At 37.9% G+C, this 25324-nt stretch overlaps 2 protein-coding genes across 5 annotated transcripts in view; one reads left to right on the forward strand and one right to left on the reverse strand.

The window, feature by feature from the left end:
• Window positions 1–1204, reverse strand: part of LOC121863231 (bromodomain-containing protein 3-like) — a 244323-nt gene extending 243119 nt beyond the window's left edge. For both annotated transcript variants that reach the window (XM_042361722.1, XM_042361723.1), the window contains exon 1: window positions 1005–1204. In XM_042361722.1, the coding sequence (XP_042217656.1) occupies window positions 1005–1069 (65 nt within the window). In that variant the 5' untranslated portion in view covers window positions 1070–1204. The remainder of the gene's footprint in view (window positions 1–1004) is intronic.
• Window positions 701–25324, forward strand: part of LOC121863233 (WD repeat-containing protein 5) — a 29821-nt gene continuing 5197 nt past the window's right edge. Inside the window, exons 1-7 of one of the 3 annotated variants that reach the window (XM_042361728.1) lie at window positions 701–849; window positions 8737–8849; window positions 9015–9111; window positions 11259–11422; window positions 12744–12833; window positions 12963–13102; window positions 20177–20408. In XM_042361728.1, coding sequence (XP_042217662.1) covers window positions 8787–8849; window positions 9015–9111; window positions 11259–11422; window positions 12744–12833; window positions 12963–13102; window positions 20177–20408 — 786 coding nt within the window. In that variant the 5' untranslated portion in view covers window positions 701–849; window positions 8737–8786. Of the gene's footprint in view, window positions 850–1568; window positions 1691–1843; window positions 2068–8736; window positions 8850–9014; window positions 9112–11258; window positions 11423–12743; window positions 12834–12962; window positions 13103–20176; window positions 20409–25324 lie in introns of those variants that run through there. The other 2 variants (XM_042361726.1, XM_042361727.1) reach the window with 2 other exon arrangements.

Raw genomic sequence — 25324 nt, forward strand, 5'->3', positions numbered from 1 at the left:
TGTGAGATGATGCTTTAACTTTAGTCACAATGTTTATAAGTAAAAAAAGTAAGTATACCTGAATGACTTGAAACGATTTTCAAGCATGGTCTCCTTGACAACTGATCTAGTCCAACCAGAATTGCATAATCCAAAACCAAACTTTTGAGTGGTATTGATAAACAAGTCTTCAACAACACTGTGATGTATCACTGAACTTTCCTGTACGCCATGGGAGCTCCATAACGTTGCTCCAATAACGTTATGTTTACTTATAATTACATAACAATGCTAACGGCCTTTGTAAAATATGCATGCAGTCACCTGGGTCAGCATCAACTGTCGTTTTTTCTTCTACACACTGCCTATAAGATTTCAACTCTTAGGCAATTAGTGTTCCATTATACAATGAAAATCTGCTTCTGGAATTATAATAATAAACACAAAGAAGCCTAGGTAAAACTCAAACGGACTCACAACAAACCCAGAGTAGGTCTTGGGACGGCGCACGTAGCGTCCCTTACTTCACACACAGTGTTTTCTCGCCACTCAGATTGCTTCCATTGGCACTTTGTATATCAACACGGTCTCTAATCTTTCTGGCACAAACTGGCACACGAGAACATTTAGCACTCACATTGCAACGAAGGCAATCACCACAAAACTTCAACGACAGTGGCTCTGGCGTCAGCCATAACGGCTTTGGTTTCAAAATGGCGGGTAGAGAAGCTCAGAGGCGCCGGGACCCGCGCACTAGGAGGACGCCTCTAGAGCGCTCCCACCACACTCACTACACCTTAACCGTACCTCTAGATAATCTTTGCCAACTCTAGAAGGTTTTACAGTCATTTTCAAGCGAGAAATTTGATGGTATATATAAGAAAACCTTAAGCTTAAAAGTATTTTCCTTATGCTTCCAGAGAGTTATGGCTGACTCAACCTTTGACGCTGTGTACCCACGCTCATATTATTGACCGGCGTGTGGAGTTACTTTTCAATGTAGAGGAACAAAAATGTTCTAATACCCTCTATTGACGGGCGTCGGCGTGTGATGGTAGCCGTGGTGGGCAGGATGACTACGGCCTTCCATGATTGTAACAGATACACGGCGGTGACGCAGATCTTACAATGTCTCCTCACCGCCGCAGCCGCCACACACCAACCCCGCGCCAACTCGCAACCTGATTGGTCGACAGTGGTCACATGACCACGCAACCTGCCCCAAGCGCTCACAATCACTATTGCACACCATTTATTCACCTTCTTTTCCAAAGCTCGTGCATGCCGAATTGTTAGGAATCATTAAACATTCAATATATAAGAAGGGAAGGCCACAGCTTGGTCCTGAGGAGCACACTCAGGAGCGTCTGTGCTCCATGACTCTCACAACATCATGGCCGACCTGACGTCACCCTTCAAGTTCCAATGATGAGGTTTTGGCGCCAAGCCTTCGTCTACTGTAAACTCTCCTAAAGTTAATTCTTATTTTACAACAAATTTATCAATGGAAAACTAATTTACTGACACAGATGAACGTGTGTGTCTGATGACTCTTATTTGGATACATCATCACCTTGAATAACACTATTTGTATTTTTAAAGTTTAATGTTTGGTCACCTCACATGGCAGTGTTGTGTTAAAGTGTAAATAGAGCAGCAGGACTGCATCACTGGTCCTTTAGTATTGTTATACGGCTTGCCTCAAGGAGAGGTGAGTGAATGTTCATGCAACGGATGTCATATAAAACTAAACTTGTTTTAATCATAAGAGGTTTAATACATGAATACTGCCTGTTACATGTAAGGGGCCAAGAGATAATCATGAGCGAGAGCGGGAACTCGTTTTGAAATGTAGTAGATTTGTGCACTGCTTTATCCTTACCTCCACTGGTAGGCTTGTTAGTCCATTCCCTTAAGGTGGTTCACACTGTTATGTTTCTCGTTTTGTTTTCGGTCGAGAAGGAGGTGGGGTAATGAAGTTGGCAGTGGTGCAGTTTTACACTTCCCTCAGTCAGGATGAAATTAAATAAATTTTTAACTGATTATTCCAAATTCAATGAAGAGTTGATTTCCTGCTGTGGAATTCAGGTATGGCTTACAACGTGGATATTTTGCTGTGAGCTAGTATTGTAAGCAAAAGCTATTTTAACTTACTGATTGTGACTGGCTGGAATTTAAAGTGTACGTGCACTTAGTGGGGTACTTGACAAGCAAACATGAAAAATGGCTGTAAATTGATGATGATTTTCCATATACAGTATAAGGTAAATTCACAATCTAAAGTTTTGAAAAACAAAACAAAGTGGATATTTGGCTGTGACTGTCTAAGTTCCTACAAGCGCTATTTTACTGCGAGTGTGCTCTGATTGACGAAGTACTTTTTGTTTAATATGACGGGGGGGTCTGACCCTCAGGAAGTTAGGTAGGTTTCTTTGGTTGGTTAGGTCAGGTCAGGTTCTATTAGGTTCTAGTAAATGTCACCTCTTTAATAATAAAAAGTTTTCATGCACAACAGAAATATGGTAGTGGTGGTGGTTGGTGGTCGACTTGTAGTAAGTGCTGCAACGCTGGAAAGTTTTAAAAGGAGGCTGGATAGATTCACGGATGATAGAGAGTGGTAGTAACTCTCGACAGGAGCTGCCATGCACAGGCCAACCGGCCTATTGCAGACTCCTTATTTTCTTCTTCTTATGGTAAGATATGTTTACAGCTGCACAACAATCGCCTCATGGCAAAATAAATGCCAAATGTCACCAGAGTTACAGTCAAATATAGTTCTCACATTGTTCGCCGGAAATGGACGATAGCCAATCAAAACACACGGTAATTATTGGCGACTGACCAGTGGTCGATTTTTCATAGAAAACGTTTTTAAAAATGTCACAATTTCACCTTATTTTTATAGTGGACACTTGTAGTTTGTGCAAATGTGTTAAAAAGTGTTTATTTGTAAATTTAACCTAACCTAACCTTGGTGGATATGAAAAACAAATCTCGCCAACCTAACCAAACAAAACTACCTAACCTTACCTAATTTCCTTACAAAGGGGGCTCTGCCCCCGACCCCCCCGGTATATATTAAACAGTAAAAACTTAATACTTTGATATGGTGTAATTTTGCGTTTTTTTGTGGCTTTGATCCAGCCCGAGTGGCGGAGTGTTTTGAAATAATTCACGTACAACACTTTGCACACAAACCCAGTTCAATTTCACAGTATTGCTGTGAAAAGTATTTTCTTAGAAAGATGTTTATAAATAAAAATACAATACAGTACTGGGTTTAATCTTGGCATTTTCAAGCCAAGTTCCTTTATAAGCACTAAAACTGTAACACAAGACCGACACCAACTTTCACACACCATGCTGAAAATGAAACTGGCACAGGAATGAGAGGCTAGCTCGGCGAAGAGCGAGGCCACATTACTGCCGGGAAGACAAATTTGTACTCGCCTAGGCATCTAATTATTTACAAAACGAAGCATTTGCACAAGAAATGATTATCATATCAGAATTCACAAATAACTCGTCCGCGGGTCAGTCGTCAATATTAACCGAGCGCACTCACGGTAAAATAGCGTTAGTAGGAACTTAGCCAGTCACGGCAAAATATCCATTGCCAAAACAAAATGAATCCAAACCTATGGCAGTGGTTACTTTTTGGTCACAAGTCTTTATTTACTACTGTACCACTATATGTCTGACTTTCTTTTTATTTAATTAAGGTTGGTGATGCCAATCCTAGATTACAGAATTCAGTCAATTGTAAATCTGACTAAACCATGTTTGTAAGTGACTGAACTTAAGAATCTAATATGTCATCTGTCTCGATCAGTCTGAATGAATGCCAGTAAATAACTGCTCTGTAATCTGTAACTTAACTAGAATGTTTGGTATACTGTACTCTGGAACAGAATTGAGTAAAAGTGGAGGAAACAGTTATCACCAACTCCTTATGTTCCTTCGGGTGATAACTGTTTCCTCAACCTTTACGTAAAACTAATCATTTCTTACCTCAAAAATAAAGGAAGAGCACTCCATATTTTGCTTTTCTCCCTTTCTCATAAATAAGGACATATCGTGCCCTCCGACGACGATGCCATTTTGTAGTACAAGTGTTTACATGAGCAGGAACACTTTATAGACATTAATTCGACCAATTCATACTCATTAAAAAAGTGCAACTTGGTAAATATTTAGAATTTGCCATTCATTGGAAACTGCTAAGGAAAATAAGCTTTTATAGTGTATTTCATTGTCAGGTCCTTCTGGCTTCTCTGGTTAGGAGGTTTCATTTCATCAGTTTTTAAGTGCATTTACCCCACAATTTCCTTCTATGTCAAAGCTCTTCCCACTTTGTGCAACTTATATTGTTGGTAATTGGAGGTTCATAACTCTATAAATAGTACAGTATTGTACTCATTTCCAATGAAAATAATGCCACTTGAATGAAGTGGTGCAGTATGGTATTCAGACACCGAGATCTCTTTCTCTTGGGGATTGTCTGTCTCTTACTGCAATACCAAGTACAGTATGCTGATCTTCACGATACTGACCATCTGAATCACACCTTGGACATTTGACTGAAGAACGCCAAGAGCCCTGTAGATGTCAACAGCTGAGGCTTTGCTCTCAAATACTTGCTGAATTATACTCCAATCCACCAAGGACTAATCTTCACAGAGATGCCATCTTGCAACTACCCATTTCAAATTCCAGTGCTTGCGCATCTTAAGCATGCTCACAGGTCTTCCGTTGATTGGCTCACAAGTATCACGTGACATCCAAACTTCTGATGATTGCCGGAGAAATAAGTAAACAATGGATTTTCCCATGAATTTTTACTAGATTTAAGAGAAATAGAAAGAACAAATAACTCGAACATAATTTCATCGTAGATATAAAACCTGTATCTATACAAGTTACTTGGTGTGAAAAATTCAGCCACTCATCAATTTAATCGAAAAGTGATGTCACCACATCCACACCCCAATTAGAGAGACAGTTCAAGGTGAGTCTTAGTCGGACTCGGTCCCTAGGGAGGCAATAATCATCCACAAACTCCTCAACTGAAGGAGCTTGATAGTTACCTGGCATGCCCAAGTGATGGAATGGAGCTACTGAGGTCTTTTCCGACATTGTGACTTATCCCTGAAACTTAGCACCCCACTACCTGCATCTGTTGCTTGTGAGCATCTGTTTAGTCATGCTGGGCTTATTATTTATTATTTATTTAATTTATTACTCCTCAGGGGGCAACTAGCATAGTCACAAGACCACGCGGTCAGACAGTAATACATTTGTACTCATTTATCGCAGGACACGCTATGACTTGTGATGCAGAAACAATACTGATATGATTTCACCCTTAAGCCCTGGGTTAGGGTGCTGCTGGCAGTACCCCCGTGTGAAGATAAATCGAGAAAAAAATCAAGTTTTCCAAAAATAATTAAAAAAAAGGGCGGGAAAATAGTCAGACGTTCTGGAACGTCACCCGGGGCCTAAGGGTTAAGGACAATGGGAGTTAGCACCCACCAAAGCGTGGGTAGCATACAAGAATTAAATCTAAATTATTACGAATAAGTAGGTGGTGACATATAGTGGTCAGTGACTCTCCCTGTGGTAGGAGGTCCCTGACAGTGGGACAGTCAAGGCAATGCAGTAGTGCTGAAGGGTGTTAGTACAGTATTGGAACAGTTATGGAGTTTACAGGAAGAAAAGTGTGGGTCATCCCCCACCTCAGATTCTTGCCAGATAGGTCTGTATCCTAACCTAATGCGAGCAGGCAACATTATGTCTGCGGACCATAAATCCATGTTGACGATACATGTGTGGATAAGGAAGAAAGTGATCATGGTGTTAGATGGATATATTTTCAGCCCGTTTACTATCCCTGCGGTGGATTGTAGGGAGAAGAGCGGCTGAATGTATTATCTTTCAGTAGGTCACTCTGGGGTTATATTTAGGCCTAAAAGATCCTAATTGGACAGCCATAGTTTTGAGAATTAGTTACTGTATTGATTAATCTCAAAAGAACGATTTGCAATTTAAAATTTGTAATGCTATGTGTCTTATTTTTACCTTCAGTTTACAATTTTTTTTATAATTTACTGTGGATTTATTTAAAAATTTTGAGGCAAAAAATTTTTTTTTACTTTTTCCTTTCAATACTTGAGTACAGTACTTAATGAATGAAATACTTTTTTTACTTCTGCTTGAGTGCATTGATCTTTGGATACTTTTACTTCACTTGAGTAACATTTTGCCAATGTACAATACTTCTACTTTTACTTGTGTAACATTTTGCCAATGTACAATACTTCTACTTAAGTAACAAAGTACAGTAATTTTTACAACTCTGATTGCAACTTATGATTGCAACTTATCACAATAGCCCAGTTTACTGCAGCTAACCTTTCACAAAACAAGTCCTTGGTATACTGCTTCAGAGAATGAACATTGATGGTATGGCAATCATTCTGTTGCTTGGAGATCTCTAGTACTGTACAGTATTCATAATATGACAGAATACAGTGGTCCCTCGGTTAACGAACACAATTCATTCCACAAGGTTGTTTGTTAACCGAAACCATTGTTTCAATGGGATTTTGGGTAAGTGGTTCCAGTTCACCGAAAATTACATACAAATTATTAAAAAAATGCAGTAAAGTACACTTTGAGGTGCATATGTAGAAGGCTCCTGGTTGAGGATGATGATGGGAATTAGAAGTGGGGGTGGAGGAGAAGGGAAAAGAGAAGGAAGTGGGGGTGGAAGAGAAGTCACTCCATGCTTGATGCCGTCATTTCACCCATAAAATTTTAAGTTCACTAGGTATAATTCGAGATTATTTTCTTTAAATCAACACTGCACTGCACTAAATATTATCAATATGTTAAATAAATTTTAGAATGTCCAATAATTATACTGTAAAAACGTAAAAATACTCTGTGTTCAAGAGACCCACAAGCAAGATGTTTCCTCCACTGAACAGAGACACAACTGAGCCCTTGGTGGGTGAGTGAAGTGGCTGATAGGCACACCAAAAACTAGTTTCCTGTACTGCAATTATGTTAAATAAGTGTTAAAATGACTAAAAAATTTAATATAGAACTTGGACAATTATTGAATAGTACAACCTTCTTGATATTTACTCCAATTTTAACGAATGTAAGCCCTAGAACCGATTTCTGTATTGGCGGACTAATCTTCCAACTGGTGAGCAAGCCAAAGGATGTCGAAACATTTTCGTAAGAATTTCGTTAACCGAATTTAATATTCTCATGGAAGGTAATTCGTTAACCGAGGGACCACTGTACTGTACTCTAATCATGACAAACATGAGAAACTGTATCATAAACACAAGTACAGTACTTGTTTAATAGTGGTGGATATTAACAGTACAGTACGTATATACTGTATCCATTTAGCTTCTTTTGTCCTCCAACGTCAGATAATACTTCAGGAAAATATAAACATTGGTGTTCCCACAGCTGTTGGTCTGTAGGTCAGTGTCTGGTTTCTAATTTCTGTACCAGTCCTGTGAGCCAAGATGACTATAATACTTTCAATGTGTTGTTTTTTAGCTTATAAACTGTACTGTTGTAATTTTTAGTTGAATTGTCTATACGTATATATTATACAGTGACCCCTCGGTTAACGAACTCAATCCGTTCCAGAAGGTCGTTCGTTAACCGAAACTATTGTTTCAATGGGTTTTTGGGTAATTGGTTCCAGCTCACCGAAAATTTCCTAAATTCAACAAAAATGGTAGAAAAGTTCACTTACTTTGAGATGTGTATGTAGAAGGCTCCTGGATGATGATGATGATGATGATGGGAATTAGAATGGGGGTGGAGGAGAAGGAAGAAGAGAAGGCATTGGGGTGGAAGAGAAGTCACCCCATGGCACCATTTCACCCATAAAATTTTAGTTCTCTTGATGTATTTCAAGATTATTTTCTTTAAATCAACACTGCACTGCATTATATATTGTCAATATGTAAAATATATTTCAAAATGACCAATAATTTGCTTGGAAACACAGAAAAAAAGCATTTAGTTGAAGAGAGTCTCAAGCAAGATGTTACCTCCAGTGAAAACAGAGAGAGACTAACGCCTGTTTGCTGTGTTAAGAGGCTGGATGCCGCGCATTAAACTAGTCACTTTACCTTCAATTATGTTCAATAATTGTTAAAATGACGAAAAAATTGAATATTTAACTTTTAAAATTATTGAATAGTATAAACTTCTTGATATTTACTAAAATAGTAAGGAATTTAAGCCCTAGAACCGATTAATGTATTGGCGAACTGATACTAAAGCTGGTTGCCCGGTCAGTGCAAGCGAAAACATGTTGAGGTCGGTTCGTAAGAAATTTGTTAACCGAATTGAAGATCCTTATGGAAGGCAGTTCGTTAACCGAAGTTTCATTAACCGAGGCGTTCGTTAAACGAGGGGTCACTGTAGATTATTTTGTGATTAGTGAAATACAGTACAGTACATACTGGAGGTTATCCAGGAAATATAAATTTACATCAGAATACAGAATTGTAAATGAAATTTGTTTTGTGAATCGGTCCTCATAAATTGAGGGGCCCTCTATTATACATCTCGTTGTTTTGGTATTAAAATAATTCCTAAGACTTATGCTCTACTGTACTGTATAATGAAAAGAGCATGCAATTAACATAATGCCCTGTATATGCTGAATGTGTTTATAATTGTATTGACTTATGTCTGGTTGTGTATTTCTTGTTCAAGGTATGCACTAGGAGCTCACTGAACTGCTGGCTTGGATAATTGCTCTCACCATGTCAGAGGAACAAAGAGGCAGTGACACCAGCTCTAGCACAAAGCCAGCCAGCCATACTTTAGTAAGCTGAACACACCACATCCTCAGAATTTTTTTTTATAAAGTTTTTGTCTTATTCTTGTTTCTTATATTGATAATTTGTATGGGATATTATTTTGTGGACAAAAATTTACCGTACTTGTAACAACTCATGATAAAGAACCAGAATTTTTTATTTTTGTTGCAGAAGCCAAATTATATGCTAAAATATACACTCTCGGGACATTCAAAAGCTGTTTCATCTGTGAAATTCAGTCCAACTGGAGACTGGCTGGCAAGCTCATGTAAGTGTGTTACCTGCACAGTACTGTACTGTATATTGTATTGAAATTGTTGTTACAGTATTTTCTAACCAGTAGTTCTCTGATTTAACTGTGGGATTAATACCTTTAAATTCCCATCTTCGTCTGTTTTATTCTGTGTATTTTTTTTTCTCAGAAATTTTATATTATGTACTGTAACAAATTCTGGAATGTCTACAATACGTTGTGAGTACTCGTAAGAGCAGACCCAGTGGCATAGTGAGACCATGTGTCACTCAGGGTGAGACTTCCAAGTGCTGCCCCACACAGCAACATCAAGGAGTTTTGCAGAGAAGCTTCCTTGATAAAGTTATTAGGCATGATTTGCATGTGTCCAGCATTTAGGTTTTCAGATAGTCTCTAATTTATTGTTCAGTAATGGCTGATGATGATCATATATATTTCCTGGATAATCTAAGAAGAATTTGGGCTGTTGCCAGCCGTCACCTAAAATTAAACCCACTGTATAGGATCATTGAAAATGCTGCTGTGCACATTATCCTATTTGCATCTTTCTTAACCTTTTCTGTGCTAATTATTCTTTGAAATAAGTGCATCGTAATCGTATGGCATTAGCCTGCATGAAATATTAAAGTTCCCAGAACATTAAGTGTTAAACCAGATAAGTTGGAATCTTGTTTGGCCTCTCTTTGAGTTTTATGATTTTGAACCACATTTTGGTTTGCTTAACAAAAATAAGTTTTGCATTTTTGACATGGTTACCCCTCACTGTTGAAAACTTAAGGGCTGAATAAAATATGTATCAAAATGAACTGCCTGTATTACAATTTTAATGGAATACACAAAACGTCTGTCAACACAAAGCCTAATTTGAAAACTAAAAATCAAGTTGCTTTAGAATAAGAGAACATAATATAAATTTTTTAAATAATTTATAATCAGTGAACCAAACATTTGCTGATTCAGATATTTTTTCTAGTCCATTACATCATCAAAATTCACTGACTTGGCAACATCACACTCAATGGAAAAGATGGCAAGGCTGAGTCTAGCCTGGCTCATTGTTGATCTGAAGTAATCCTTAATTATTTTTTGCTTGGAGAAGCTTCTCTCACATGTTGCAATGCTTACTACACACATGGTGATAAATATCCTAAATATGGTGAGAAGGTTGGAGAAAGGCTCTTCAAGTCCTCACATACAGTGCTGAAGGATATTATGGGCCTTCCAATCCACTGTTTCCTTTCCTGTTGTGTCCTCATACATTCTGATATCTCTCTGTAGACAACCAATTTCTTACTGTAGCTCGCTAGCAATGATGTAGTCGTACGTCTCTGTCAGACAACGAGTTTTTGTGCCAATGACACTGTCGTTTGACAGTGAACATTACGCTCATCAGATAACATTATTTTATCCGTTGATTAATTTGCAAGAATACCTGTATGTATTACAAAACAATATCTCTTGCATGTAGATCATGGGCATTATGCATATAACTTACCAATAGCAAAACACAAATACTGGGATCTTGAGTGGTTAGCACAGTACACTGACCTGTGTGGATACCAGCAAATAACAAACCATGAAGTGAACTTGTACCTTACTGTGCATCGCTGCATGGCAACAAATAGCCAGGCGGGGCAGGGAATATCTCGGCATGGAATTACTGCTTAATTGTTATAACAGGTAGAGTATTATTATTTCTGCATCTATTACTTTTTTCTTTTTTTCTTATTTTCATTTTTGCCACTTATCAACTTACTAGCTCTTCGTGCCACTGATCTATCCTGTGTTAGTACAGGAGGAAACCGGGGACCAGGAAATCTCTGATGTTTGGTAGGGTCACGCTGGATAAAAGCCTTCTCATATGTGTCCATGCCAAGGCTTAGACCGTTGACATATTGGTAAGAGTTATACATGTTGCAGCTGTACCACCAACACCCCAGTAGTCGCCCACAACTCTGCTTCAAAAAGTAAAAATGAGTTGGTTAATTATAATTTATCTTGGAAGCAATTTTGCCTCCACCCCAGAGAGTGCCACTCTGGGCAGTCTCCCTATTTGCCTCCCCTCACTCGCTATGCCACTGAGCAGACCTTAATGACTTGAAAACTGTCAAGGAAGATGAATGAGGTTTCTGAACATTAATTCTTTATATCTTTCTCTTCAGCTGCTGACAAAGTGATCAAGATATGGGGTGCCTATGATGGAAAATTCGAGAAGACTTTGTCTGGTCATAAATTGGGCATCAGTGATGTAGCCTGGTCACATGACAGTAGACTTCTTGTGTCTGCTTCAGATGATAAGACTCTAAAAATTTGGGAACTCGCATCAGTAAGTTTTGATAAATGTTACTGAGCTTCAATTTAGTAATTTAAGATATTCAGTATTGTGTATATTTATTTCTTGAAGAATTTAGGTAACACCTGACCTATTCAGTAAGAGAGTTAGGGAATTTTGAACTTCCTATCCCAGTGAATATGATGTGAACTTTCATGAGGGTTGTTGTTTATTCTATCCTGGAACTCTTGTAGCACCTGACTTTGGATTAATGTGTTAAAACTTCTTTGCTGAAGAGCCATGGCCTGAAACGGAGGATTGACCCTGAAAACCCTTGTTCTGAAGGAGCTTTAAACCCCCCTCCCTTTTTTTTAATCAGCTGGAATCAAACTACTGTAATTCAGATTTTCTTGCAAATTAATATAGGGTGGGGCCATTGCTTCAGCAGTGAAAGTGCATATTAGACAGATTCTGCTGCAAAAATAGTCACCCTGCATTACAAGAACTGCCTGGCTTCAGGTCATCTGAACAATCAACTATAAAACCAGTGTCACATACTTAGAGGAATCTCATTGCTTATCCTATTTTAGTGATACTTCCAGTCACTGCGCAATACTGAAAAACTACATCCAACATTACTATCATCAGGCACCCATTTTAAGCATACAATGGCATCTGGATTTTCTTAGCCTATAAAAAGATTTTTAGGGTGTAAATAAGTTCTTCGTTTATACCAGGATAAGCACTTTGTGGAACTCCATGCCACAGATTGTTTTTCTTATATTATGTCACCCCCAGCATTTCAAAACAGTCTGCTGCACATATCTTCATTCTTTGGCAAGAAGGTACCTCAGAGAATAGATTTGGCAATGTTTCTTGTTTGATTTCTTCCTGCACTTCTTATTAATTACAATAAAATGAAAATGGTTCCAGGTTTGAATTCTGACTGTTGTGAAGGATCGGTATCCCTCCATATAAACCATTACGTGTGCACTCTGCAACAATACGAGTACAGTACACAATCTGGTCTGCTTGCTAGTGGAAACCCATTATTGAACTAGCATTCTGCCAAGGGGGTGGGATAATGTGCTAATTATTGAATTCCAAGGATCGGGATCTGCAACTATGCGACTACCCAAATTCACAAGAAAAGTCCTGTTTGCATGGAAAAAAACTACACTGCTAGTGGGTGGTGAGATACAGTGGGACAAGCATTGACAATTAAAGCTCTTGCTGCTTTAACCAGTCTCTTTTTATTTTTGGATTGTGGTTAGACAAACATGTACAGTACATGTATTTATATGCGTATATTTTTCAAAACTTGCAAAGGGACAATAAATTTTGTTAAGTAAAGCTGATTTAATCTCTTTTTCAGGGCAAATGTGTGAAAACTCTTAAGGGACACAGTAATTATGTGTTTTGCTGCAATTTTAACCCACAGTCAAACCTGATTGTTTCAGGCTCCGTAAGTTGCAAAAAACTATTAGTACAGTATTCTTATCCCCTATATTTAATAATGAAGAATATTTATGAAATATATATGTTTGTGGATATTGTTCTGCAGGCTATGTTCATGTTACTTCCATCCACACAGTTTGACGAGAGTGTACGTATATGGGATGTCAAAACAGGAAAATGTCTAAAGACCTTACCAGCCCACTCTGATCCAGTCAGTGCTGTCAACTTTAACAGAGATGGAACCCTTATCGTATCTAGCAGCTACGATGGTTTATGGTAAGTTTGATGAACATTTCTTGAAAATTTTAGCACTGTATTGTAAAGGAAAAACAGATATGTGCTGTAGTAGGCATCATAATTGTCATTCATTAAGATTACCATATATACAGGGTGATTCAGCAAAGAGTAAATTAAATTGGAGGATGAACTCCTTGGATAATTCTAAACCACAATGTCTCTATGGTAAAATGTCAGATTCTGCATAGTTTCCATGTTACAATACATTTAAGATGCTGTATTAATGAGAGTGAATTTGAAGTGAAACCCCCGTAGGTTTTTGTAATCCTTTATTCACAGATGTGTACAGGCCTGCATTGAGGCAGAAGGGGGCAACTTTGAACATTTCCTTTAGGTTGTAACAATGAGGGGTTACACTGTTTTGACCTTATACTTTTTTCTTTTCTTTTTTTCACGTTTGGTATGTAAGAATGTGTGTGCATGTAACTTATTAGAAGAAAAAATATGTGTCTACCCAAAATTACGAGTTGAAAAATAACCATAACATAGCTCACAGCTTGGCCTGGTGGGGGGTGTGGTTACAGTGATGAATCTAACTAAGCAACAATGGCACCAGCGATGTAAACAGATACAAGCAAAAGGAAAATTATTGGTATATCTTCATTTGAGTCTGGTTTTGTACAGAAAGATTGAACAATTGAACCAGAAAAAATTAAATGAATGGGGCAGGTCTATTAAAAGCAAAGACAAAATGATCCTGTTTGAAGAATAAAAGAGATGGGCAGAGTGTGTAGAAGAACTATACAGTACAGTGATAAGGATAGAGTGGAGGTAAGTAACAAAAGAAATAAAGGCTGAACTACCAGTTCTGGAAAAAGTTGTTGTTGCAGCTGTGACTAAAATGAAAAATGATAAAACTTGTGGGTTTGATCAGTTTCCAGCAAAATTTCTAAGGCAAATGGGCAAGAAAGGGATCAAATGTTTGACTAAAATATGTAATTCTACACAGCAAACCCTTGCTATTTGCAGGCATTAGGTTCCAAAGAATGGTACACAGTGGCAAAACAGCGAATAGCAACTAATGCTACCTTTGTGCACTACTGTATACCTATACTGTGTATGAGAATCTTAAGTCACCACTACGGCTTTCCTTCGTATATGGAAGTTTGGAGCTTGATGAAGTGTTCTGTACAGTTCGATGAAGTCTGGTTTACTGAAGCATAGGGAGATCATCAGGACCACTGTTGGAAGAGGGTAATGCAGTGGTGGGTGGTGGGAGGCAGGTGGTGTGTGGTGGGTTGGCACTTGGCAGGAAGGTGAATGGTGGAGCAGTGGCAGCAGCTGACCGAGTAGGTGAGGGAGACGAATCAGCTGGGCGAGTAGCTGGTTCATTCTTGAAAAGCATCGTGATTGGTAGTTGTTTCCTCTTGGTTTTGAGGTCTATAAACCTTTTGCTCCACTGACACTAGGCAGTCTTTTAGGGGCCATTTCACACAGAACGCAAGAGATGCTGCATCGCAGGCAATGGTTGAGCGCAAACAAAGGGAGAGGAGACACTATGGGAGAGGCTCATAAGTTAGCCACCATCTGCTTACCACGAATAGTTGAAAGTGCAAATCACAAACCCACAAATAGCAAGGGTTTGCTTTGTACTATTCTGTACTGTACAGTGGGGTATGCTATAACGAACGTAATTGGTTCCAGAACCTCGTTCGTTATAGCATTCGTTCGTTATAGGATTAATCCGTTCCAGGCCCCCAAATACAACCACTTAACACTGAAAAAAATTATGTGGAAAATGTAAAAAATACGGTACTTTATCTTACCTTAGTGTTATTCAGCATGCAGGTACCCCTAAACACTGGCACATCACTATCACTTCCACTGGGAGTCTTGGCTTTAAGGTCCTCAAACAATTGTTTAGCCTTCTCACAAATTATAGCTTCACTAATGTTACCACCTGCCATTTCTTTCTCCTTTATCCACACTAAGAGTAAATTTTCCATCTCTTCAATCACATTACACTTTGCTTTGCTAAGTCTAAAGATTCCCTTAGCCACTTGCACAGTTTTTAACTCCTCTTTATTCTTCAAAATCGTACATATAGTCGATTTAGCCATCCCATATTCATCACTAAGTTTCGCAATGCTTCTTCCATTCTCACGTTTCTTTACAATTTCTTTCTTAGTTTCAAGGGTTATTAGCTTTCTCACTCGCTTTGGACGACTCATTGTTACAATTGTATACTTGTATAACAAAATAGTTATACAAATAACGCGAATTTCCACATCAAAAGACGAAATTTCAACAATAACAGTGGTGCACTGGCTACACAATGAGACAAAGATGGCGCCTGACGCTCTTGTTGTGGGTCGCGGTACAACAATATTCATGCGCCAGGCGAAATAGTCCCGTATTCATCCGCGTTCGTTGTAGGAGTTGCGTTCGTTATAGCATTCTCAATTTTATAGGTAAAACCGTTCGTTATAGGAATATTCGTAGTAGGATCCGTTCGTTATAGCATACCCCACTGTACTTCAACGGAGACCTTCCAAATGATTTCTTAAAATTCAATACAGTATTTATATTATTACCTAAGGAGCTTTAGAGTGCACCCACAATAAAACAATAAGCTTTATAAGTCATGCCTGCAAAGTTTTATTAAACATAATTTTAAGTAAAATAAAGTTTTGAATAAAAAGGAGGTTATCTGAAGTTCAAAATGGTTTTAGAAAGGGAAAATGAAATATAAAGAAATAGGCAGGTTATATTTAGTCTGAGAAATTTTTTTAAATGTTTATTTTATTTTGAAAAAGCTTTTGGTAAGGTAAAACACAATAAACTTATAGAGGTCTTGAAAAAAATTGGCATTACTGAAGGAGATACCTATTCGAATTCTGAATGTTTTTTTACTGGCAACAGAAGGCTGCGTGTTAGTGAATAATGAACTTATTAATTGGTTCAAAGTTAGACAGGTAGTAAGACCATGCTGTGTTCTATCTCCAACATTGTATGATATATATTCAGAATTCTTCATGAAAGAAGTTATAAATGACTATGAAGGAATGAAAGTTTTAATGGTAAAGTAATATAAAATATAATAATAATAATAATTAACGGTTTATTGATAGAGCTTGGCAGCCAGAAGGCTGAAAATATACAGTTACATATTTGGGGAATGGGTTTCGAATTACAAATAATATACAAGTAACATAAGTGATACAAATAAGATATATAATAACTAGATGGGGGAAAAGCTCAAACTACAGTTCATTTCAACATAGTGACATTGCAAGGAGTAGTGTTTACTGGGAGTGAATACACTGGTTTATTACAGGTTATTGATAATTTTTACAATGGTTGGGACTGGGCTGTTCTTATAGCGATCAGTTCGTGCACGTATGGGCTGGATGCGGTTGTGGTGTCGAACAGCAGTTCTCGGGCTAGTGATCTCAGGTGGTAGTAGGAGCCGGTGTCGAGGATGGTGTAGAAGCTTCTTACCAAATTTGCAGATGAGGTCGTGGTGCTGGTCAGTGAGAGTCGAAAGGGTCAGTGTGTTGAGCGCTTCTTGATATGTGGAGTAGGAAGGGGAGAGAATAATCTTGCATGCCCTCTTTTGCACTTTTTCTAGGTGTTTACGTTGTGTGGCATTTAGGGAGGAAGACCAGGTGGGGGAGGCATAGGTGAGCTTGGGAAGTATGAATGTTGTGTAAACACTGAGGAGCTCTGGTGCAGGAACTCCGAGGGACTTGAGTCGGCGGAGGAGGTGGAGACGGAAACTGGAGGATTTGACAACTTCACTGACGTGTGGTTTCCAATTTAGTTTGTTGTCTATGGTGACGCCGAGGAGCTTCGTGGAATCTACAACCTGGAGTGTGTTCGGACCTAGAGTAATGGAAGGAGGTGGGACAATGTCGGAGGAGAGGTTGATGTGCATAACCATGGTCTTGGTATGGTTGATGGTGACATGGTTGTTGGTGGCCCAGTTTGGAGACTGTTCAATAAATCCTGAAGGGCGGTATAGTTGGGAGCAGAATTGTTGGCCTGATCCCAATGGTGGAGTCGTCGACATATTTCCAGCGAGCAGGGGTTTCTCTTAGGGCATCATTGATGAGCATAAGGAAGCAGAGTGGTCCCATCTTGGTGCCTTGGGGGACGCCACAGGTGAGTGACTGAAAGGTGGAGACAGCCCCTCGGAAGCGTACAGCTTGGCGTCGGTCACTGAGGAAGTCTGTAAGCCATGGTATAAGACTTCTCCGAAGCCCGAGGTCAATAGCTTTGTTGATGATTATATTGTGGTCGACTAGGTCGAATGCTTTAGTGAAATCAATGAAGGCGACAGCTACAGACGTTTTTCGTTTCTCGAGATGGCGGTATATGTAATCGAGAAAGCTGACAAGACAGTGAGTGGTGGAGGAAGTTTTCATGTTGCCAAATTGCTGAGGGTCTACGACTCCTGCAATATCAGCATAAGCCCAGTCGAACACAAAACTTTCACAGATTAGGCTGGGTATTGGGGTGATTGCAATAGGTCGTAGCTGATTTAAGGATTGTGGGCTGGTTGACTTGGGCACTGGTGATACATAAGAGGTCTTCCAGTCAGCTGGGCATCTGGCTTGACTGAGAGAAGCATTGATGATGGAGCATAGGGGTTTAGCAAGCAACGGGGAGAACTCCTTGAAAAGTTTCATTGGTATATATATGCTATGCAGATGATACTGCTCTTGTCACAGATAGAGAAGAGGCATTACAAAAACTGGTTAACAGATTAGTGGAAGAAGGTGAAGAACGTGGGTTAAGAATTTATAATTGCTTCCAAATAGGAAACAAATCCTAAAATAAAAATTATGGTAAGCAACAGAACTTTAACAAATGGAAAAATTTTGTAGTATTTGGGCAGTAACATTAGCTGTGATGGGAGATGTACGAAATTAATCATAACTTGAATAGGTGAAGCAAAAGCAACATATAATAATCAAAAAGATGTAAAGAAAAGGGACATTAACTTCAATTTGTGAAAAACAGTGCTGAAAGGCTATACAGTATATGGCAAGGACTGTTGTATGGGTCAGAAGCATGGACACTCAGCAGACCCTAGAAAAAGGTTGGAGGCCTTTGAAATGTGGTGTTATATGTGTATGCTAAGAATAAGTTAAACTTGCAGGAATACAAGTGACAAAGTAATGAGGTTAGTAAAAACTTCTAGGGAAATACTTGAAATGTACAGAAAAAGAAAAAATGAGATATGGTACTTTGGTCATATGATAAATGGGCAAAGTTGAGGGTAGGAGGGCCAGGGGAAGGCAGAGACTGGGATGGATGATTGTAATTAAAAACTGGGTTCCCAAAGAGATACAAAATCTTGGATGATTGGTAAAAATAGCTCGAAAACGTGTAGAGTGGAGGACTGAGGTCGCTAACCCTCAGATATGAGGTTGGTACTCTTATTGATTAATGTAGTGAATGAGGTTCTCCTCTTCATGTTGCAACATAGAGAAAGAATCTAGGAGTATGTAGGCAAGCCCAGGTTAGAGGAGCTTATTAGTGAGGTTAGCCTATCGCGAGCACGTATAGTTCACCATAAATAACCCACGGAAATGCATGGATTTTAACCCCACAGATATATTGTGCGTATATACTGTAGTTCAAAGCCCTTACTTTTTGCAAACAAAAATTATCATAAAAACTTGAAGTGTGTGTACTCAAGTATACAGTACAGTATATGGTAGTCATGAAGGTAAGAAATGTAATCAATCGGGTTACAAATACATAATCTACACCCATGATATTTACTTGACGTGCAGAGTGAATTGCTTTGACTGGTGAATGCAAAGCCTGTGATAAGGTCCTCCATTAAAATATTCAGTGGATAGTCTGGAACTAGCTTCCTCAAGCATTCCTCCTCATTCTTTCTTCAGAGGTTGAGTCTCCAAGTTACATGCTTTGAAATAGAGTCAGCTGTGCTCTTGCATTAGCCAGTCTCAAAGTAAGTCTGAAATTCTAAAAAAGGCTACCTGTTTTTTAAGCATGGAAACTGGTAAGTGGATCTCATGTTGCACTGAATCCAGCAAAGGCTTTTAAATATTATTTCTTGAGTGAGATTTGCAAGCCTATGTTTCCGATATTTTCATTAAGGCCTCGATCACTAAACTTGGCAATGTTCCTTGTATGTTTGAGATTACATGTGTCACATTATTTTTTGTTGTTTTTTTCTTTTTTTATTTCCCTTTAGTTTATTCGGAGCAGTGGAGATTGATACTGGCTAAAATCTTTGTAAGTTGATACTTCAAGAAACATTTTTCTGATGTGGATTGTGTGGCACTTGGGAGCCTAGTGGGTGGCCCTTTGGTAAATGAGGTAAATATGTTGCTTGAGAATCAAGCACATCAGATCCCCTTCCTCTTCTCACTGAGTGGGCTTGAACTGAGGAAGTTGATAATGATTTGTTGTTTTGTGTCTTGAGCCAAAAGAAAGTAGGATTGAAGAGCATATATGCTTGCATGGCAACAAAAACTCTCAGCCTACCACTTCAAGTGTCTAATAACTTGTGTTTTCATCCCCATGGACTTGCTGGCTGTGCTGAGACCTAATCTTTACTCAATTAAAAAATAGTATTTCAGAATCAGTCCTTCATTATTCCAACTTTGTACTGAGTTGCCTCAGTGACCTTATTGTAAACTCTTAATGCACCAATTCATTGTCAGACCTTTAGTTTAATTTTTTGCCATTGTATTTAATCAAAAGACTTAAAAAAATTATCTTTTGATAATCTTAAATAATTTGATAAAAGCTTCACAGGGCAATCAGTCTCTGTGTAATAATTACCTGAGAATAGTTTAAATGTCCTCAAATAATAAAGAGTGCAGGGAATTGTAACATTAATTAAATGATACAATGTTAATATTTGGTAGCATGTTACAGTTTTAGTGCAATGTGTTAACATCACATCAGTCATGGGTTTATTGTTCGGATGGAGTAAAAAAAATTACTACATTATCATTAGACTTGATAACTATTGTGTTGAAACATCCACACTATTTTTCTACTCATAAAAAAAGAGCTTTAATAGCCATCAATTATCAACACAATTTGAAAGATTTCTATCTGTTTCAGTCGAATCTGGGACACCACTTCAGGCCAGTGTCTCAAAACGCTCATCGATGATGATAATCCTCCTGTTTCCTTTGTTAAGTTCTCACCAAATGGCAAATATATTCTAGCTGCAACACTAGACAATACATTAAAGCTGTGGGACTATAGTAAAGGAAAATGCCTGAAGACCTACACAGGACACAAAAATGAAAAGTACTGCATTTTTGCTAATTTTTCAGTAACGGGGGGAAAGGTGAGTAATTATTGTTGGTTTTGAAAAGTGTAGGTTTGTAAGAAAAAGGAAGCATGTCTAATAAAGTAAAGGTGAGTGCAAATGTAATGTTTTGTATGAGCTGAACAGTAAGTGTACTTGATTTTTATTTCTAAAATTTTAAACCAAACTGCTTCCTTTATGCATTAATTTCTTTGAAATTAGGAAGATTAGATTCTATATTAAATTCCATTTCATCTTAAAAATTGGGTATATGTACAGATATTAAGAAACTACATTACAGTTAGATCACAGTTATGCTGCCCCTGGATGGAGTCTGCTTATGTCTTAGAAGTATGCAATGCCTGACAACCAGGTACATAATCCATGTGTACAATGTATTACTGCAAGCTTAAAAGAAATTCTGTACAGTACAGTTTAGCATCGCATCAACATTTATGGGGTTATAAATAATTTTGGTAATTGGCCTGAATGTAATACTGTATCTGAAAATTAATACCTTATGGCTTATGCTGATATACGCTTTAAACACTAAATTGTCAGGAGTAACATTAAGAAAAGAATCTTCATTTTTTTCTGTTAAAATTAAATACAGTAATTCCCTCATTAGCCGGAACATTTGGTGCAGAGCAGTTCTGGATATTGAGATAAATTTTCTCATCCCTTAAAAAAGTCACATTTCAGCATTTTTCCGGGCACTGGTGAATGTTTCCAGGCCGGACTGCAGTCAGATAGACTCAGAGCTGTATTTATTTATGCAAATACTTCTGTATACACTATACAGTACAGTAATGTACTCAAACAGATGCTATCATCTTGAGCTTGTGATGCAGGCAGGCCAAATGGTGATATGATACAGGATGGCCTGCCTTTGTCCTGTACCATCTTCTGTAGCAGGTGTTTCTCATTGTCACTCTTCTCTCCCTCCATGAAGGAGGGATTTTACACAAACTGTATACTGTACATACTGTATTATATTTGAGATATTTAAAGATAAATTCAATCGAGGGTTCGGTATACTGGATAGCAAATTCATTCGGAATAGAAAGGTATAGGTGGACTATCAAAAATCCGGCAACCTCGGGACCTGAGGAGTGCCGGATTTTCGAAAATGCCGGAAAACTGATGGTTATACTTGCTGTATAAGTTTAACAGAAAATGACTACCTGTACAGTCCATTAAACAAAGAAAATTAAACACTAAATGAAAAGCAAATGAAATTTTATTATATATGCTGTATACAGTACAGTGGGGTATGCTATAACGAACGTAATTGGTTCCAGAACCTCGTTCGTTATAGCATTCGTTCGTTATAGGATTAATCCGTTCCAGGCCCCCAAATACAACCACTTAACACTGAAAAAATTCTGTGGAAAATGTAAAAAATACGGTACTTTATCTTACCTTAGTGTTATTCAGCATGCAGGTACCCCTAAACACTGGCACATCACTATCACTTCCACTGGGAGTCTTGGCTTTAAGGTCCTCAAACAATTGTTTAGCCTTCTCACAAATTATAGCTTCACTAATGTTACCACCTGCCATTTCTTTCTCCTTTATCCACACTAAGAGTAAATTTTCCATCTCTTCAATCACATTACACTTTGCTTTGCTAAGTCTAAAGATTCCCTTAGCCACTTGTACAGTTTTTAACTCCTCTTTATTCTTCAAAATCGTACATATAGTCGATTTAGCCATCCCATATTCATCACTAAGTTTCGCAATGCTTCTTCCATTCTCACGTTTCTTTACAATTTCTTTCTTAGTTTCAAGGGTTATTAGCTTTCTCACTCGCTTTGGACGACTCATTGTTACAATTGTATACTTGTACAGTATAACAAAATAGTTATACAAATAACGCGAATTTCCACATCAAAAGACGAAATTTCAACAATAACAGTGGTGCACTGGCTACACAATGAGACAAAGATGGCGCCTGACGCTCTTGTTGTGGGTCGCGGTACAACAATATTCATGGTACAACAATATTCATGCGCCAGGCGAAATAGTCCCGTATTCATCCGCGTTCGTTGTAGGAGTTGCGTTCGTTATAGCATTCTCAATTTTATAGGTAAAACCGTTCGTTATAGGAATATTCGTAGTAGGATCCGTTCGTTATAGCATACCCCACTGTATATTTAACAGAAAATTACTACCTGTACAGTCCTTTAAAAAAATAGAAAATTAAACACTAAATGAAAATCAAATGAAATTTTAATGTTTATCAGGCTAAACGGTAGATGGGCTGTCAGGATTATCATCTGTATCACTGACAGTGACAACATCCTCAGCAACAGGAACAGCTTCAACTTGTCTTGAAGTTGATGGCAGTGGGTTATCAAGTGTGGACACCGCTGTTGCTTCTTCCTGCTTCCTAGCTATTTTCTTGAATATATCGGGCAATGTCTGTTGCTTCATATACTTGGGTCTTTCTCTAATAAGTTTATCTTGGAGCAAGAAAACAGTCATGATTTCTTGTTCACTTACAAAACTTCGTTGCTCTAGTCCAGCCAGCAGTTCAGTTGTCAATGCAATTAACCTGTCAATAGAGATTCTCTCTCTCACATCTTCCTCATTTTCTTTACTGCTTTCATCTTCATCACTACCTGTACAGGCATTTCTCTCCGGCCTTTTAACCATATCTACAATTTCAGAATCAGTGTAATGATGAACTGCAGGCACATTATCATCAACATCCAATCATTCTGTTAAAACATGAGACAGCATTGTTTTCGTTGATTACAAAACCAGTGACTGACTGGTTCTACATATAAAACTGAAGAAAATAAGACCTTGGTTGTAGCTGTAGTAAAATTAATATGGTTGTTTTAAGTAATGTTATTTAATGTTAATAAATGGAACAATAGAAGTAGCTAACGATAATGGTAAAGAAAAAAAGAGAGATCGCGTATGTAAGTGCGCATGCGCACACGTGAAAACATATCGTCATTGCTTTACATAAGAATATGAAAGCAACACTTATTTACTGTTCATATATATTTTAATTAATGTTTCTGAATTTGTTTTTATTGAATTAATGTTTGTGTGTGCAAAATTAACAATACAATTTATTAATAATACGTGGAATATTAGAGGAGACGAGACGGCTGCCGGCATTGTTTATGTTAAAGCTTACGAAACCAGTGACTGATTGGTTCTACATATAAAACTGAAGAAAATAAGACCCTTATTTTAGCTGTAGTAAAATTAATGTAAAAAAATTAATATGGTTGTTTGAAGTACCTGTAATGTTATTTAATGTTAATAAATGGAACAATATAAGTGGCTAACCATTAATGGTAAAAAAAAAGTGAGACTGCGCGTATGTAAGTGCGCACATGTGAAAACATATCATCATTACTCTATATAAGAATATGAAAGCAACACTTATTTACTGCTCATATATATTGAAGGGTTAAATGTTGTACTCTGTATAGACAAGCAGAGAGAGAGAGAGAGCAGCCGAACTGCCGGATATAAACAAACCTTAATTTCCCGCGGCTTTGTTTGTTTGTTTGTTTTTTTAAGGGAATTAGCCAACCCGGGCATAGGTCGCTGACCCACATTGGGGCCTGAGGGGAAAAAATTTAATACTCCTGTAATAATAATAATAATAATAATTCAGATAAGTAAAAAAAAAAAAAAAGCTGCCTATCTACCTATTGGACAAACTAAAATCGTTCCGGACCACAGGAGTTTCCGGACCACAGAATGCCGGACTAGAGAGGTACAACCTGTATATATAATACAGTGGTCCCTCGATTAACAAACACAATTGGTTCCAACTCGCAGAAAAGGTACAAACGAAGTAAAGCCAAAAAATGCATAAAGTCAGAAACACTCCTAAAAATCCCCGAAATCACCCTGAAATCACTACAGCTACTCCTCGACTTACGACATATGCGACCTACGACCAACCTGACATACGACTGCCTCATTCTTACCAAAAAATTTTCAATTTACTTATTTTCGAGTCCCATCGTTAGTGATTGCGCTGTGTACTGACAAAATTTTTGTTTGTAATTCACTTTAAAATGGCTGGCACTTAAAACTGAGAGTTTTGTGGTGCTGAGAATAAAAAGAGACACCCATTTTAGATTTTCTATGTATTATTTAAGCATTTTCGACTTACGACCAATTCGACTTACGACCTGGATTTCGGTCCCTAACCCCGTCTTAAGTCGAGGAGCAGCTGTATACTAATGTACTAAAGTTTTTATCTCTTGTGCAAAATATATGACATTTATATTCAATGCAAATTATATTCTCCTAACTTTAGTCTGTGATATTATACAAGATAAAAACTGTAAGCCTAAAACCACCAAACCCTGGAAGGGGGAGGGAGGGAGGAAGGGGAGGTGACAGTGACATATTTGACAGTTGGCGCCGAAGGTCTAGTGAAGCATTTATTAGTTTATTTATGTCCTTTAGCTTGAGTTTTTGTTTTTTGTTTATAAAATGTCATAGAAGTAACCAGGGAAAATATAATTTACATTGCTGGAATTCTTATAAGATAGTGATTAATTTGAATATAAAAGTCATATATTTTGCTCAAGTGATAAAATTTTTAGTACAGAGTACATTTTAATAATGTATAATATTTTCAACTGTATTTTGGGGTAAATTTACATAAATTTCTGGGGGTGTCTCTTTCTTTTCAGCACGAGAACTCTCACTTTTATGCCTGCCAGCCATTTTAAAGGGAATTACAAATGAAAATTTTGTCAGCACACAACGCGATCACTAACATTAGGACTCATTGGGATTCGAAAATACGTAATTTAATTTTTTTTTTTTGTACGACTGCGGCGGTCGTATGTCCGGGTGGTCGTAAGTCGAGGAGTACCCAGGTGCTCCTCTACTTAAGAACGTTCAACTTAAACTTTCAGAGATACAAACATCATCACTGATGGGGGTTACCTGCCAGAACAGGTGTT

This window comes from Homarus americanus, unplaced genomic scaffold (assembly GCF_018991925.1).
Source record: "Homarus americanus isolate GMGI-L3 unplaced genomic scaffold, GMGI_Hamer_2.0 scaffold46197, whole genome shotgun sequence".
NCBI classification, from domain to species: Eukaryota; Metazoa; Arthropoda; class Malacostraca; order Decapoda; family Nephropidae; genus Homarus; species Homarus americanus.